The sequence below is a fragment of the Mesoplodon bidens genome (genome assembly GCF_964165515.1).
Source record: "Mesoplodon bidens genome assembly, chromosome: 8".
Lineage (NCBI taxonomy): Eukaryota > Metazoa > Chordata > Mammalia > Artiodactyla > Ziphiidae > Mesoplodon > Mesoplodon bidens.
In genome coordinates this window covers 6,345,033-6,361,767 of record NC_138165.1, presented here as the reverse complement: position 1 = coordinate 6,361,767, position 16,735 = coordinate 6,345,033, and the positions used below count along the sequence as shown (strand labels likewise).

At 42.3% G+C, this 16,735-nt stretch overlaps 1 protein-coding gene across 2 annotated transcripts; it reads left to right on the top strand.

Annotated features, from left to right (window-relative positions):
* Positions 1 to 3,081: 3,081 nt before the first annotated feature.
* On the top strand, positions 3,082 to 11,059 carry TSN (translin). 2 transcript variants are annotated; one of them, XM_081242609.1, is made up of 6 exons: positions 3,083 to 3,304; positions 4,477 to 4,570; positions 5,521 to 5,617; positions 7,274 to 7,389; positions 8,366 to 8,445; positions 9,086 to 11,059. In XM_081242609.1, exons 1-6 carry the CDS (start codon positions 3,239 to 3,241, stop codon positions 9,317 to 9,319), a joined length of 687 nt encoding a protein of 228 aa, XP_081098735.1. In that variant the 5' UTR covers positions 3,083 to 3,238; the 3' UTR covers positions 9,320 to 11,059. The 2 variants fall into 2 exon arrangements, with proteins under 2 accessions (XP_081098736.1, XP_081098735.1); XM_081242610.1 differs by lacking the exon at positions 8,366 to 8,445 and having other exon boundaries at positions 3,082 to 3,304.
* Positions 11,060 to 16,735: the final 5,676 nt, after the last annotated feature.

The following is a 16,735-nucleotide window of genomic DNA, read 5'->3' as shown; positions in this document are numbered from 1 at the left end:
GTTTCTCCCCTCTTGCCCTTCAAGGAACCTTGCAGACGTGCACCACCAATGACCTTGTCTGCAGTACTATTAAATAAGGTATAATTTCACCCTTAAATTAGCCCAGAATGTGTACAGTGTTAATATTCACACTGGGGAGAGGGCAGCCAAGCTGGCTCCTTCAGGCCCCGGTGGGCAGGGGAATGCAAACGAAATCAAGCTCTTTGCAGAGGGACTTGGCAAAATATGTCAAGAACTTTAAAAACAGGACTTATCAAGAGAATGATCTTATTATCATTTTTAAATGTCTAATTTTTTTGATTGAAGTATAGTTGACTTACAACACTGTATTAATTTCAGGTGTACAATTTGGTATTTTGACATTTTAATAGGTTATACTCCGTAGAGTTATTATAAAATATTGGCGTTTTCGCTGTGCTGTACATTACATCCCTGGTAACTTATCTATTTATTTAGTTTTAACTTACCGATTTCGTATCTTGTAGTTTGTACCTCTTAATCCCCTTATCTATTTTGCCTCTCCCCTCACCTCTCTCTTCCCTGGCAACCACCAGTTGGTTCTCTGTATCTGTGAGTCTGTTTGTCTGTTTCTGCCTTGCTATGTTTGATTATTTGTTTTATTTTTTAGATTACACATACATTACACATATCATATAGTATTTGTCTTTCTTTGCCTGACTTAGTTCACTAAGTATAATACCCTCCAGGTCAACCAATGTTGTCACATTTGGTAAAATTTATTCTTTTTTTATGGCTGAGTAGTATGCCATTGCATCTATATACCACATCTTCTTTATCTATTCATCTGTTGATGGACACTTAGGTTGCTTCCATATTTTGGCTATTGTAACTAGTGCTGCTATGAACATTGGGGTGCATGTATCTTTTCACATCTGTGTTTTTGTTTTCTTTGGATAAATACCCAGGACTGGAATTGCTGGATTGTATGCTAGTTCTATTTTTAATTTTTGATAAATCTCCATAGTGTTCTCCATAGTGACTCCACCAATTTACATTCCCACCACCAGCGTAGGAGGTTCACTTTTCTCCACAGCCTCACCAACACCTGTTATCTCTTTTTTTAAAAAATAAATAAATTTATTTATTTATTTATGACCGCGTTGGGTCTTTGTCGCTGTGCGGGCTTTCTCTAGTTGCGGTGAGCGGGGGCTACTCCTCACTGCGGTGTGCCGCCTTCTTATTGTGGTGGCTTCTCTTGTTGCAGAGCAAGGGCTCTAGGCACGTGGGCTCAGTAGTTGTGGCTGGTGGGCTCAGTAGTTGTGGCTGGTGGGCTCTAGAGCACAGGCTCAGTAGTTGTGGCGCACGGGCTTAGTTGCTCCGTGGCATGTGGGATCTTCCCGGACCAGGGCTTGACCCTGTGTCCCCTGCATTGGCAGGTGGATTCTTAACCACTGCGCCACCAGGGAAGTCCCTTTTGTCTTTTTCGTATAGCCATTCTGACAGGTGTGAGGTGATATCTTATTGTGGTTTTGATTTGCCTTTCCCTGATGATATCTTTTCATGTGGCTGTTGCCCATCTGTATATCAAAAGGAAATGATCTTACATACTGATAAGGGCTTACAAAGACGTTCATCACAATGCTATTTATAATAGAAAGAACCGAAATAGCCCATAAGGGACTGACTGTGTTAATAAACAGGACATGTCCATTCCACCAAAAAAAAAAATTCACATTAACAATGTCTGCATTTCAAAAATTATTTTTAAAAATGGTAAAAAAATGAGAAAATGTTAATTTTTAAGTGATAAGGATTACTAGAATTGAATGAGAAAGATGAAAACTTTATAGTAAGATGTGCAAAAAGCATAGCGAATTCCCCAAAGAAATTTCAATATATACATGATGATAATAGCATGGTGATGAAGACAACTCATTTAGATTACAGCTTCATCTTGTAATAGCTGCATATGACCTTAGGCAAGTCAATTAATCTGTTAACATAGTAACATCATTTATAAGATAAAAATAGTATCAAATTCGCAGAAGTATAATGGAGATAAAATATGATCTTTCATGTAAAGTTTTAGAATAACGTCTGGCGCAAAGCAAACAATAAACTATCATTTAGTTGATATAAGTAATCATTTAAATTCGTATGGAGTGTATCCTACACACACATACACATTTGTATTTGTAGGGTAGATGTATGGAATAACTGCAAGGTTAAACAAGAAATCATTACAGCCCTTGCCTCAAGGAAGGGGAATGAGGGAAGGTGGTAGTTGAGAAGGAGAGAAACTTCCCACCCGGCACGCTTAAAAATTCATGTAATCTTAAAAAAAAGCAACACAATCCTACAGAGAAGTTAAAATTTTAAAAAAGTACACAGAGAAAAATTTCACTTTCAATCCATCCCCTTATTTACAGTCCTGCATACACTTTTATTTTTACCGAGTATTTTTTTGCAGAGACGAATGTACTGTTTCCCTTTTTACGAAGATTGCAGTCTACATTCTTTTTATGCGTACGCTTCAGTATCGAAGCATCTTCCCGCCAACTGCTGTTGGATAAAACACCATGTACAGTAGTCAGCCCTCCGTATCTGCGGTTCCGCACCGCAAATTCGACCAACCCCAGGTAGAAATATTCAAAAAAAATTCCAAAGCTCCGAAAAGCAAAGCTTGAATTTCCGTGCACCAGCAACTATGTACATATTATTCGCAGTGTATTTACAACTGTTTACTTAATGCATTTTATTAGGTATAACAACTAATACCTAATTACAAGTAAGTAAAGTATTACAGGAGGATGTGCGTTGGTTATGCTCAAATGCTACGCCATTTCATATAATGGACTTAAGGATCCTCAGATTTTGGCATCGTGCAGGGCTCCTGGCACCAAACACCCAACAGAACACCTGGGTGGATGGACTTCACGAGCTAATAGCGGGCTGCCCCACACCTGTAAACCCAAGCCCCAGTCCTCAGGCCCACGTGGTCCGAGGACCCCTTCCCGGGCTGTCTCCGGTGATGCCTGTCGGAAGAGCCCCGCCCACCTTGCTATGTCTTCCGGGCAGCGCCTCAGGCAGAGCGGCGGACAGCCCAGCCTCCTGCGCGCCGTGGGCCTGGGAGGGCCCCAGCGACAGCCCCAGAGCAGGGCCCGGTGGACGCGGCCGCGGCGGTGGCGGGCGTTGTGATTGACTGCGGCGGTTGTTTCCCGAACGCACTCGGCTGGCTACCCTCGCCGCCCTGGCTGACCCTCGTGCGGCCGGCGCCATGTCTGTGAGCGAGATCTTCGTGGAGCTGCAGGGCTTTTTGGCTGCCGAGCAGGACATCCGAGAGGCGAGCCCCCTCTCTCCCCATCCCCTTTCCCTCTCCTTGCCTAGCTGGGCCGCGACGCCCGGCCCTCCTCCGTCGCTCAGATTCGAGCGGTGGGGAAGTCTCCGGGGGTGGGTTGCTCCCCGTCTTGTTTCGGCTCAGGGCACTTCCCTCCCCCGGCCCCCGATTCTACTGCCAGGTCCTGGTTCCCTGTGTTCGGGGCTCGGTTCCTTAGCATCACCTACCTCATTTGGGTGTTAGTTTTCCTCCTTTTTAGCGTATGTTTATGTCGAAGCCTCAGTTAGCGCTTGGGACTCAGACGACACGTGTTTGTTGTGTTTATTGGTGTCTTAAAAGCACGTGTGCTCTCCTCTTTAAAACTCTCCTATGGCTTCACATTCCACGTAGGATAAAAATCCAGACTACTGTGGCCCACAAATCTCTCTCTCTCCAGTCTCACTTTACGCCTTCTTCCGTTGTGTGTTATGCTCAGTTTACCTCCCTTTTATTCCTCTAGTTCCCCAAATAGCTTCCTGCCTCAGGACTTTTGCATGTACTGCTTGCTTTTCCCGGAATGCGCTACTTTCCCACTCTTTTCCTGGTTATCTCGTGTTCACCTCCTTGCTGTCAAAATGTAAATAATTTTTTACCCTGTTATGTTTATTTCTAGTAGTGCATCACCATTAAAAAATTGTGTGATGGTTATTTTTTAAACGCCTCCCCCGTTATACTCTAAAGGAAGGAAGGGACTGTCCGCTTGGTTCCTCAGTAGTTACACAGTGCCTAAAAATGTGCTCAGTGAATATTTGCAAAATGAATGAATGAAAAATACCCGATCCTTGTATTGCGTTTCATTCTTCTCTTGTTGGTTTACGTGTGGGTGCCTCATCTCCTTTAGTGTTGGAGTGGGATATTTTGGGTGAGTGGGTGGCAATTAGCCTTTGAAGTCTATATGAGGAATCTAAGGCTTTTTAGTGACTTCCTGAAAGTCTCACAGTGGAAGTAAGTGGAAAAGTCAGAATTCAAATGTGGATATTTTGTGCACCATTCATGTCCTTGTAAAGGTTGCTAGTGTTTTGAATCTATATGAAGGTGTCATAGATCAAATATGCTATTTAGTATATTTGGTTTGAGGCTATGATAATATAATGATTATGTTGGATTTATTTCATATTTTCATCTTTAATTCTTTCTAGGAAATCCGAAAAGTTGTACAGAGTTTAGAACAAACAGCTCGAGAGATTTTAACTCTACTGCAAGGGGTCCATCAGGGTGCTGGGTTTCAGGACAGTAAGTTCTTTGTTTTGATTTTGAAGGTTTTTATCCAATTTATTGATCTCTCATTTAAAGAGTTAATTTACATCCAGAAGACATACCAAATCTGTATTATTTACTCTGCAAAATGTCTCTCATGCTTTATGGTGAGTAAAAATTGGTGAAGTGGGTGAGTTGATCATTTTACAGGTTTCCAGAATTCTGTGTATTTTGATTTTCTACTTTCACGTAGGTGGAAATAGGAATGTTTTCTCCTGTGATAGAGTTATACTGATGATAATTGTGGTAGTTTCATAGCTGTCTTGTGTATCTAGCAACTTTTATTTGGCTCTTTTTCTTAAACCCAGTCTTGCAGTCATTGAAAGTAATTTAATATGCATTTGTAGATAATGAAATGGCCAGTGTAAAATGTTGTCAATGTGTTTACAGTCAGCTCTTGTTTGGGTATGAAGTATGAGAAGTTTAGACACGGAACCTCCATTGTAAGATGTCGTCAGCACAACTGAGAGAGCTGAAATATAGGTTCAGATAGATAATGATAGAGTGATGTAATTAACAGGTGTCAGGGGCAAGTCATTTTTGTAGGTGATGCAGAGCTGGTCAGCCTGATTGAGAATAATTATAAAGCTGCCTTTTGACCAAATATGGGAACTAGAAGCAGTCCAATTTTAGGCATCCTTTGGGGACTGACTAGGAAAGGCAGCTTAAAGTTGAGGTTATTTATGACAGTTTACCAGTATGTTACCCAACATATTCCCTTTTAGCAATTTTTTGTTTGTTTATTTTTTAGTAGGGAAGCTAGATATGAAATTTTGAGAGCCAGATTGAAAGCAGAGATGCATACCCTACATTTGGTCATGAGATTTTTAAAAAATTTCCAGGTAGACTACATAGACTGTTAAGCAAGAACTGTATTTGAAATTTGCTCAGTCTGTCATTATGTTCGATTATCTTTTTGTGATCAGTTCCAAAGAGGTGTTTGAAAGCTCGAGAACATTTTGGTACAGTAAAAACACATCTGACGTCTTTGAAGACCAAGTTTCCTGCTGAACAGTATTACAGGTTTGTAAGACAACTAGCATCTTTTATAACGTTAAGTAAAAAAAGGCAAGAGAAAAATTATATGTACTAAATGATTGCTTCGGTAAAAATCCCTCTACTTAGAAGAAGCAACAGAAAGGAAAAGGAATTGTTAATAGTGGTGGTATTTTAATGGTGACAAAGTTGTTGATTTTACTTTTTTCTCCCTTTTACTTTCAAAATTTTCTTAACATGTATAATTTTTGCAATGAAAAGATAATTAAAAAGAAAATATGTATTGTGTGAAGGTCAAAATAGAGAATATCTTTTTAGTATATCCAAGTTACTTGTGAAGTTGGATGAACCCTATCTTTGCTGTTAACGTTATGGGATTAAGTGGCAGTGTATGTGTGTGTGTGTATAAATATACTGAATATCGAATTTCACTGCCAAGTGACATATGTGGGTAATATATTATGCCATATCTCGTTGAATGTACAACACTATTAATTTTATGATACAATGTTATTTTTCATACCACTAGGGAAAAAATTTGTTAATCATAATTGTGAAACGTAGATTGTACAATACATCCTGATTTCACAGATGTTAAACTGGGAAAAACTGAGTGTTGATGAAATATAGTAAATAGGAACCTAAACTTTCTACTTACGCTTGCTTTCTCACTAGAGAAGATGTTCTTTTAAGACACGTTATAGGCAAGAAATAGTTAGGACATGTATATGGGGAGTGAATAGTATAAGCTCACAAGATTCTTTAAAGGTAGGGGCTGGCAAACTCCCGGGGCCTTTTATATTTTATATAAATATATTTATATTTTAAAGAGTTGTTAAGAAAGAAGAACCAAATAAGAGTATGTGACAGAGACTGAAAGTGACCCACAAAGCCTCAGTCACAGAAAAGGTTTGCTGACCCCTGCTGTAAGGTAATAACTGAAGCTTAGAGAAGTAGGACAGTAGAACTGGCAGGGTCTTTAGAGACCATGGTGTTTGGAGTTCACACACAGGCTGCCCTCTGGCTGATCTGGACCTCAGAATGTTTTGTTTGGCCTGGGTTTTGTTGAAAGATGGTTTGGAATTTGTTGCCACATTTGAAAATCAGGAGGCATAGCATAAATATCTAGGGGTTGTAAAATTTTTATTTCTTTTTCAGGCTCCTAGCTTGGTTTAACTGCAATATCCCAAGGTTTTAACTTCACCTGTTTAGTGACTGCAAATGGTAGTTATTTCCTATGTGTGTGAATCAGGAGTTTCTTGATACCCTGCACTCAGTTCAGAGAATAACACAGTCAGGTTCTGAGGCTGATGTACAGTTGCGGTTCTCATCAATCTTCATTCGCCCACATTTATTTTTCTCAGAGCAGTGTTATTGTATTTACTGATTAAACTTCTAAAGCACAGTTGCTCTTGTCCATAGCCTTTGGTTGTAAAGTTTTGCATTCATCAAAATTGGATCATGCTTCTCATTCATTAAAATTATAGTAAGTAATTGTTATAAATTTGGACTGGCAAATCCAGTCCAATGTACTTACGCTGAATCCATCTCATATACTTAAATGTCACGTTGCTCTTACACATTTTATAAGTTTTATTTGAAAAAGGGCCCCACTCCTCACGTGTCTGGCCATGGCTGCCCCCGTCCTGTCTTTCTGACGCTGGTGCCTCACGCTCGCCGCAGGTTTCACGAGCACTGGAGGTTTGTGCTACAGCGCCTGGTCTTCTTGGCAGCCTTCGTCGTGTACTTGGAGTCGGAGACCCTGGTGACTCGAGAGGCAGTCACGGAGATCCTTGGCAGTGAGTGTCCACAGGCGTGTCTACCTGCAGGGCCAGCTGAGGTTTTGGCGGGGGGGCTTTCTATTTATGGAAACAAATGAGAGCTAAATGGAAAACTGGTTACTTGGAAACAGAAAAACTAAAAATCTGTAGTGGCTTGCTCTTTGTACTTGGGCGTTCCTTTGAGTTTTTAAAAACGTCAAGCCTACAGAAGAGTTGAAAGAACAGTGCAGTGAACCCCTGTGTACCCCTCACTTAGATCCTCTGCTTGTTCACGTTTTGGCCCATCTGCTTAGTCTCTTACTGTGTGTGCCTTGGGGGCATGTGTGAACCGTTTGAAAGCCAGGTGTATCTCTACATGACTTCTTATTTCAGTGCTTCAGCGTGCACTTCTACAAACAAAGGTATTCTCAGACATAACACATATTCTTGGTGATATTATTATTATTTTTTTAGTTGAAAATTTATGTATTTATTATTTTTGGCTGCATTGGGTCTTCATTGCTGCGTGTGGGCTTTCTCTAGTTGCGGCGAGTGGGGGCTACTCTTCATTGCGGTGCGTGGGCTTCTCATTGCGGTGGCTTCTCTTGTTGCGGAGCACGGGCTCTAGGCGTGGGGGCTCAGTAGTTGTGGCGCACGGGCTTAGTTGCTTCGCAGCATGGGGGATCTTCCTGGACCAGGGCTCGAACCCATGTCCCCTGCATTGGCAGGCAGATTCTTAGCCGCTGTGACACCAGGGAAGCCCTTTGGTGGTATTATATTTTGAAAGAAGAATGGAAGGAAAAATTGGATTCTGCTTGAGAGCATGAAAAATCCACAGTGCCAAGGATATGTCCACATTCAAAAGATAGTTTTGAAGCACTTGTTCCTTTTTCACTTTGAGAGAAATTACATGTGTGTGTATGTGTGTGTGTGTGTGTGTCTGTATTTTAAAAAATTTTTAGGTGTAAGTTGTATTTCCATCACGACCTTGTCTTTACTTTGTTATATTTTTTAGTTGAGCCAGATCGGGAGAAGGGATTTCACCTGGATGTAGAAGATTATCTCTCAGGAGTTCTCATTCTTGCTAGTGAACTGGTAAGAAGCTTAGTGATTTGTCATTTGCTCTTGATTTTTCCACTTCATTGTCAGTTTTTTTAAATGGGTACAAAAATTCAGAAGCCTCGTTCTTTTCTCAGCCGCCTGTCAGTCACAGGGTAGTCATTGACTGTGTACTGTGTGTGTTAGGTTTTGCTGGGATAGCGGTTCAGATGATGAGGTGGCTGTGTACACTTAACTATTGTTCGCATTTTTAGAAGGTGAGAATACCTCCTGCTTTCAAAGTAGTGGTAAGGCATATATTCCTGGTGACTGCGTTAATTCATATAATTGTCTGGGGGAACAATTTAACTATATAACTGTATAAATTATTCTTGCCTTTATCTCCTTCATCTCTCTCCTGAGAAATTATCCTATAAAAGTAATTCAGAAGAAGAGAATAAGCTGTTATAAAGGTGTTCGCTATAACCTATTCATATTTAGGAAAAGTTGGAGGCCACAGAAACTCCAACAAAAGGCCAATGATTTCTTAAGTTATTAAGTAAGTTAGTCAGATCAAGCAGTTGTCAAAACTGGAATTATGAGGGGCAGTATGGAGACGTGTTGCGGCCCGCGGGCCTGGTGGCCGCGACCAGGAGGAGGAGCCCTGCTGTGACGTCCTCGCTTCTCTGTCCCGCAGTCGAGACTGTCGGTCAACAGCGTGACCGCCGGAGACTACTCCCGGCCCCTGCACATCTCCACCTTCATCAACGAGCTGGATTCCGGCTTCCGCCTCCTCAACCTCAAAAACGACTCCCTGCGGAAGCGCTACGACGGCCTGAAGTACGACGTGAAGAAAGTGGAGGAGGTGGTCTACGACCTCTCCATCCGCGGCTTCAACAAGGAGACGGCGGCGGCCTGTGCGGAGAAGTAGGGGCTCTCCGCGCGCCCCGCTGGCCCCAGCCCGGCGCCTCTCACGGTCGTTAGGATGCCCATCGCTAAACACCGCGCTTCATTTTCTTAACCGGTTGTGTGGTGTATCAGAGTTGAAACACTTTTTTGGGGGGTGAAAGAATAGCCTTTACAAGGACAGAGTTTTCTTTGTCGTTTCAGTGAATTTGCTCTGTAACTCAGTGTATTTCAGTTCTGTCAAAAAGTGTAAATGCCGACCTCTTGGTAAAGTTCTTTTCTTGCTTACCCTGATGCTGTCGATGTACTGATGGAGAGCTTTACTGTCTTGTTTGTGATTCTTCCAGGAGTGACCCTTGATGTTTTGTATATCCAAATTAGCCATCCATACCCAGGTATGCCCTGGATACCGTATAAAAATAGTTAACTCAAAAGGATGGTTGCCAAGCGAAGGACAAGTTATTTTATATTTTCCTTCCTCATTTTAAACCTTCTGAGTGAATCAGATGGTGAATTTTTTTGCAAGGGAAGTATAGCCCCAGGGTTCTCTCTCACTGCCATCAAAATATCAAAGATTAAACTGCAAAGTCAAGTTCAGCAGATTATTTGGGGACATTTTTCTATTAAGGATTGAGTAACATCATCTGGCTCTGCTTACCAGGTGGGGAGTAGGGGTAGCGTTTTAAAACACCTCTGTGTTCTGATGTTGCCTTAACATTCTGCTGTTGCAGCAGGTAAACATTGTGTCCACACACATCTTGAACTAACATTTCATATGATGTATTTCTGAGCTATGAAACTTTTTACCTAATAGCCAGGTAGACTGCTAGGTCTGGGAGTGTAAAGCCACTCAGCGGAGTTAATTCTCAACACCCTGACTGGTGATGTTCTGACTGAAGAATGCTGTGCTTTGTCTGGAAGTAAGAGAAAACCTTGAATTAAAAAACAAACAAACAAACAAATTAGCTGATTTGGTCATGTTTTTTCGAGTAAGCAATTCTCTCAGGTTGTTGATTATTCCAACGGTCAGGTTTTACAGTTTTGGGCAAGTCCCGTGTATCTCATTGGCACCGCCCCCCTCCCAATTTTCAGGCAGTACTTGCCATGTAATTTTCCTGTTGAAGAGATATTATTAAAATGGTGACTTAATCCACAGCATCTTGGAGCTCACTGAAGGGAAGGTGCCAGTGTGTCCAGAATAATAGGAGGTATTTAGAAGTGTCACCCTCTCATGCCTAGCACGGGTTTGGGCTTCCTGTTTGTACAGTAGGATATTTGGCATGGCCATCAGAGCTGTTATCAGGCTAAGGACTGATCAAATTTTCCATCATGAGGAAAGAAGTAGAAATGAGACATAAATTGCTATGCATAGTTGCATTTTAGAACAATTTTCTTGACAGCTCTTTCTGCAGAAGAATTTGGAAAGAAAAAAGGTAGAGTCTTAAAGTGCCTAGGATGGTCACCTCAAATGTGCAGTAATAGCACTGCCTGGACTGAGCATAAAAGGCTTTGAATCCCATGATCAGACATACGCAGTAAGTTTGATCATAGCGTTCTTTGCCTCTTTAAGTATCAATTCTGCTTGAGAACAGTCAAGTTCTTGGCAGAAGTTGTGGATTTCACTTTTCACAAATACGTTTTAAGTGGAGGAGCACATTCTGGTTTTATACTCCGTTTGGGGACGTACAAGTGTCATGTGTATGATTATTCTGTTGTGTGTGTTGCCGGCTTGTTGTAAAGCAATAAAAACAGTTTCTTTTCTTTTTTTTTTTTTGGTCTTTTTGTCACTTAGTGTGCTGCCGTGAGAACTCTTCTACGTGGGCAGTAAGTTCTGAATGGTTTTTGAGGCTGAAGAAGACTGGGGTGATGAGCCCACACTGCTGTGTGGTAGAGTAGTCAAGACAGCAGCCACTGAGCTGTGTACTGTAAAGTGTAGGTAATGTTGGTGTGCTCTCCCCTGGTTGGGAAATTACTGGTGTTTTTTTTTTTTTTTTTTTTGCGGTACGCGGGCCTCTCACCGCCGTGGCCTCTCCCGTTGTGGAGCACAGGCTCCGGACGCGCAGGCTCAGCAGCCATGGCTCACGGGCCCAGCCACTCGGCGGCAGGTGGGATCTTCCCGGACCAGGGCACGAACCCGCGTCCCCTGCATCGGCAGGCGGACTCCCAACCACTGCGCCACCAGGGAAGCCCCTGAAATAGACATTCTTTGTAATGCTGAAGAAGTATCTTCCCAGTCCTGAAATATTTACTGCAGTCTTCTTTGCTGATGGGATTGGGTTTGGGTGAGGGCAAGTGATTAAATAAAATTATTTTTTAGTCTCATATTAACAAACTTTGTAATAAACATGTATTAGCTTCGTAATTAAACAAAACCCCATAAAATGCAAATACGTGCTCAGTGTGGGTTTGATCAGAATTGCTCTCCCGGTGAGGAAGGCAGGTGCCATAGGAGAGTCCCGTGTTTTGGGGGAATCCCCGGGCAGGGGCCCGAGACAGGTCTCCGGATGTAGGTGATGTCATCCGCTTGACTGGCTGCCAGCTAGATGCCATCAGGGACCTGAGCTTTTGTCTGCGCATTTCAATTGTAGTCAGATTCACCTTCAACAACTTGAGTGAAAATCTTCCAGGCCAGTTGCTGCCATTATTGCAGGAGAAAGTCAGAAATATTCTAATCATTTTTTCTGACATTTAAACAAACTCAGTTTTCATGTAAAATTATCTCCTAACTCTCCAGAAAGCTGTTTATTTTACTCCTAAGGAGGCACAATTTCAATGCTCCTTTTCACATCGATATAATTTCTTGAAAGCCATAAATTACAGCTTTTGATGGTGTTTTTCTTTCCTTGTGATTAAATCCCTCTGATGTTGGATATTTGAATTTTCTTCCTCCCTCTGCTTCCTACCCTCCCTGGCTTCCTCCTTTTCTTCCTTCTTGCTTTCTTTCCTTTCTTCCTGGAAGAGGGGCACCAGGACAGGAGACTTTGTCGTCTGAAATGACTTTTTCAAAATGCCTTTATTAAAGTCACCAAAAGGTGGGATTTAGGAGATCCGCCAAAGAAAAGGATAATAATATTGTATATAGTGACACTAATAATAACGGTTAATGTCAGTTTTTATTAAGCACTTGCTACATGGGAGCCACTATTCTAAGTTCTTTGTGTGTATTTTATTTAAGCCTCACAACATTCCTATGAGGAGGAATGATCTGTGTTTTAGGGCTGGGGAAACAGGTTAAGTAATTTGCTCAAAATCACACAGCTGGTAAATGACAGAGCAAAACCCAAATCTGTGATTCTTCTACTGTCATCTGTTCAAACCAGCTAGACTTGTGCAAATTAGAAATAATGAGTGTTTTCAAAGTAAAGAGCCTCCTTTGGGGGAAGGGAAAAAAAAATGAAAGTTTTGGTGAGAGAGGGAGGGAGTAGGGGAAAGAGGAAGGCATTGCAGAAGAATTGAATCAATGAATGATCTAATATCAGAACCTGGGGGGACCTCAGCCCCCTCACCTTACTGTTGAGGAAACTGAGGCCCTGCCAGGGGAGGGGTCCACCCTTGGTTACAGAAGATGTTGGTTCAAAGCACGGATGGGAGTCCAGGCCTGGTGGCTCCAAACCCAGTTCTCCCTTTCTTCTGTTTCACTGGGCTGTCTTCCAAATAGTAGGCTTTTTCTTTTTTTTTTTTTTAGCAGCCACTCTTTTTTTTTTTAGACTGCCAAAACCATCAGAAATACTAAATGATGGAATGAAATTAATGTGAGCCTATTTGCCCTTTCAAAACATTGGAGAAACTCCCCAACTTGCTATTAAAGCTTGAGGGCATGACTTGTGATTCTGTTTATGTTTACAGCTCAACTTCCCTTGTGCCTGGGGAAACATCTAGACCCTGATAAAAGCTGAGAAGCCCAGTCCCTTCCATAATTCAGAGATCATGTCTGGCATTTTGTGTTATCTTATTGGTTGAGGTGAAACCACTGACTTGTAAATCCAAGGCACTTCCTAATCAAGGAATCCAGACAGACGCTCCTGGGTCTGTTGCAGAATCAGGCAAAACTTTTTCCCCATCTGGGATTTTTCACTCTACTCTGGGATTTTATGGTTCCTATGACATCTGGGCTTTTCTTTGGCATGGGCTCGAATCTTAGCTACACCATGTCATCTGTGTGTGTGTGTGTGTGACTTTTATTAACAGCAACTAAAACTTACATAGCATCATGCCAGATGGTGTTCTGTAGCCCTCCCTTTATATTATCTCATTTATGCTTATAATAGCCTTCCTAGGCTGAATAATGCCTCCCCCCAAAGACATTCACATACTAATTTCTGGAACCTGTGAATATGTTCCCTTACATGGTAAAAGACTTTGCAGATGTGATTAAGGATCTTGAGGTGGGGGGATGATCCTGGATGATCAAAGTAGGCTTGATGTAATCAGGAGGATCCTTTACAACAGGGGTCCCCCACCCCCGGGCCGCGGACCGGGACCGTTAGGAACCAGGCCACAGAGCAGGAGGTGAGTGGCGGGCGAGCGAGTGAGCGAAGCTTCACCTGCCACTTCCCGTTGCTCGCATTACCGCCGGAACCCCCCTCCTACCGTGGAAAAATTGTCTTCCACGAAACTGGGCCCTGGTGCCAAAAATGTTGGGGATCCCTGCTTTACCAGAGGGAGGCAGGAGGTCAGGAAAAAGAGAAGATGCTGTAGCGCTGGCTTTGAAGTTGGAGGGAGGGGCAGGAAGCAGCATTTAGTAGGTCAAAGGGGTGAGGCATGGATTCTCTGCTGGAGTCTCCAGCAGGAAACAGCCCTCTAGATGCCTTGAGCTCAGCTCCATAGGAGTCATTTTGGACTTCTGACCTTCAGAACTAAAAAAGAAAAAAACGTGTGTTGATTTAAGCCAGTAAATTTGTGGCAATTTGTGACAACTGCAATAGGAAACGAATACAGGTAGGTACTATTAATGTCTCTTTTTTACATATGAAGAGACTGAGGCACAGTGAGATTAAGTACCTCGTCCAAGGTCACACAACCAGAAGTGCCAGAGCTGGGAATCAAACACCTGCTTCTCTGGCTCCAGAGACTGTGCACTTGACTACTATGTTATTTGACCTAAGGCAAGGCACTTCAATGATCCTCAGTTTTCTCATCTTTAAAATGGAGCTAATAATCCCTATACAGCAGGTTGTTAGTGGGATTAAATGTGATAATGCTTAACATTCTAGGTGGGGAGGTGTTGGTAGTGGTGATGATAATGGTGGTGGTGGTGATGGTGATGATGGTGATGGTGATGATGGTAGTGGTGGTGAATGATGGTGAAGATGGTGGTTATTTTGATAGTGGTGATGATGGTGATGGTGATGATGGTGATGATGATGATGGTGGTGATGATGGTGATGATGGTGATTATGGTGATGAGGTAATGATGGTGATTATGGTGATGATTGTGATGACAATCGTGATGATGGTGTTGATGGTGGTGATGGTGGTGATGATGGTGATGGTGATGATGGTGGTGATGATGGTGATGATGGTAAATGATGGTGATGATGGTGATGGTGATGATGGTGATGGTGATGGTGATGGTGATGGTAATGGTGGTGGTGGTGATGATTGTGATTATGGTGATGATGATGGTGATGGTGATGATGATGGTAATGATGATGGTGGTGGTGGTGATGATATTGATGATAATAATGATGACAATAAAAGATGCCCGTTGTGAGGTGCAGGAGGTCAGTGCACCTTTGAGAGGGAGAGTGTGGAGTGAGTGGATAGACTGGGAGGGTTTCCTACAGAATGTTTCTGCTGTTGCTTGCTCTTCTTCTGCCTTTGTTCTTAGTAGTCGAATGTCTTTTGTTCAAGCTACTGCCTGAACAGCCCTCCTCACCATGGCAACCTCTCGTTCCAGATGCCCTCCAGCCCCCCGACATGATCACAAGTAGCTCAACATTTTAACGAGCTCCTTTGTACCTATGTCAAGGACCAGAGTGGAATCCAAACAGGAGACTGCTGTCAGCCTAGGGAGGCCTTAACTTGCTGTCCCCTGGTTAAGCTATCAAACTGGAGTCAACAGGGAAATTCTCTGTGGGAAATGGGAAAGCGGATTTTGAGGAGACCAAAGTAGATACATATGCATATATGGAACTTTTTTCTGACTATAAAAGGTCTCTATGCTTATTGTACAAAATACAGGAATAGATAAAGAATAAAAATCTATAATCTTACCACTAGAGAGAATCACTATAATATTTTCAGTGTCTTTTCCACTCATCTTTTTTTCCTCTGTGTTGGTAAATACTGTGGATAGTTTTGTATCTTTTCTTTTTTTAATTTTAATTGGGGGTATAGTTGATTTACAATGTTGTGTTACTGTATCTTTTCTTTTTTCAGTTAATAACCTATTTTGATGACCTCACATCACTAAATCTTGTTCAAAAGATGCTATTTTTATTAGTTTTGTAAGATATCCTATTTGTGTTCTATTCTCTTTACATCATACGTATCTGAATGAAGATGAAGGACGAATCTCATCAGCATTTTAAAGATTTCATATAACTTCCTTGCTGATTATTTGGGTCCATTTTTGGATAAAGCAAGCCCAGTAGGGATGGTGGTCTTGTTTCAGGAGATGGGGATAGGGAGGAAGTTGAGAAAGCCTTTCCTTTTTCAGAGGATGTGTGTGAATCTGTGCTTTGTGGAGAGAAGACGGGGCGGTCTTGAGGACCCAGAGGTCCTCCCACATGCCATAGCAGGGCTTCTTTGATTCTGTCTTGACATTCCAGAAGCTCCTCAGTTTTCAGCTAAATAAAGTTTGTTCCGGGATGTGTGGTTTTTTGTTTTTGTTTTTGACCAAGTATCTCTCGAATGCAGTAAATGAGAAGCAAGGTTTGCAATCTTTCTAATTGGTTTCCTCATTTTTCCAGGTTTGAAATTTGCATAATAACTCTCCAACAGGCCTTTTATTCAAAAGCATGAAAGTGTTTCTCTGAGGATTAAGCTCTGGGATAGACATTCAATCAAGGTCAAGATCTGGGCTCCTATGGCACCCTGGACTTGTCCTTATCTTAGCCTATGGGGACCATTCTCCAAAGATGACCCCCCGATGAACCACTCCTGCCAGTGTTCATGACTTTAGTCTTCTCCCCTTGACGCTGGGCTGGCCTGGTGACTCGCTTTTGACCAATGCAGCAGAAGAGAAGCTGCCTGACTCCTGAGGTTACGTCATAAGAAGCCCCATGGCCTCTGGGAGAAGCCATTTACCATCGTGATGGCCATGCTGTGAGGAAGTCAAACTAGCCCCATGGCCGGGCTTCCACGGCCTTGGGCCAGCATTCAACATCCAGACCAGTCGAGCCTTCAGATGACTCCAACTCCATTACTGCAAGTCCAGACTGCAACTCCATGAAAGAGCCCAAATAAAAATCTCCCAGCGGTTCCAGTTAACCTATGA

Bases quoted from the DNA above. Each gene is read 5' to 3' on its own strand.
- TSN (XM_081242609.1), top strand. From the start codon at position 3,239: ATGTCTGTGAGCGAGATCTTCGTGGAGCTGCAGGGCTTTTTGGCTGCC. The intron at 4,571-5,520 runs GTAAGTTCTTTG...TTTTGTGATCAG, and splicing joins GGGTGCTGGGTTTCAGGACA to TTCCAAAGAGGTGTTTGAAA. The intron at 8,446-9,085 runs GTAAGAAGCTTA...TCTGTCCCGCAG, and splicing joins TCATTCTTGCTAGTGAACTG to TCGAGACTGTCGGTCAACAG.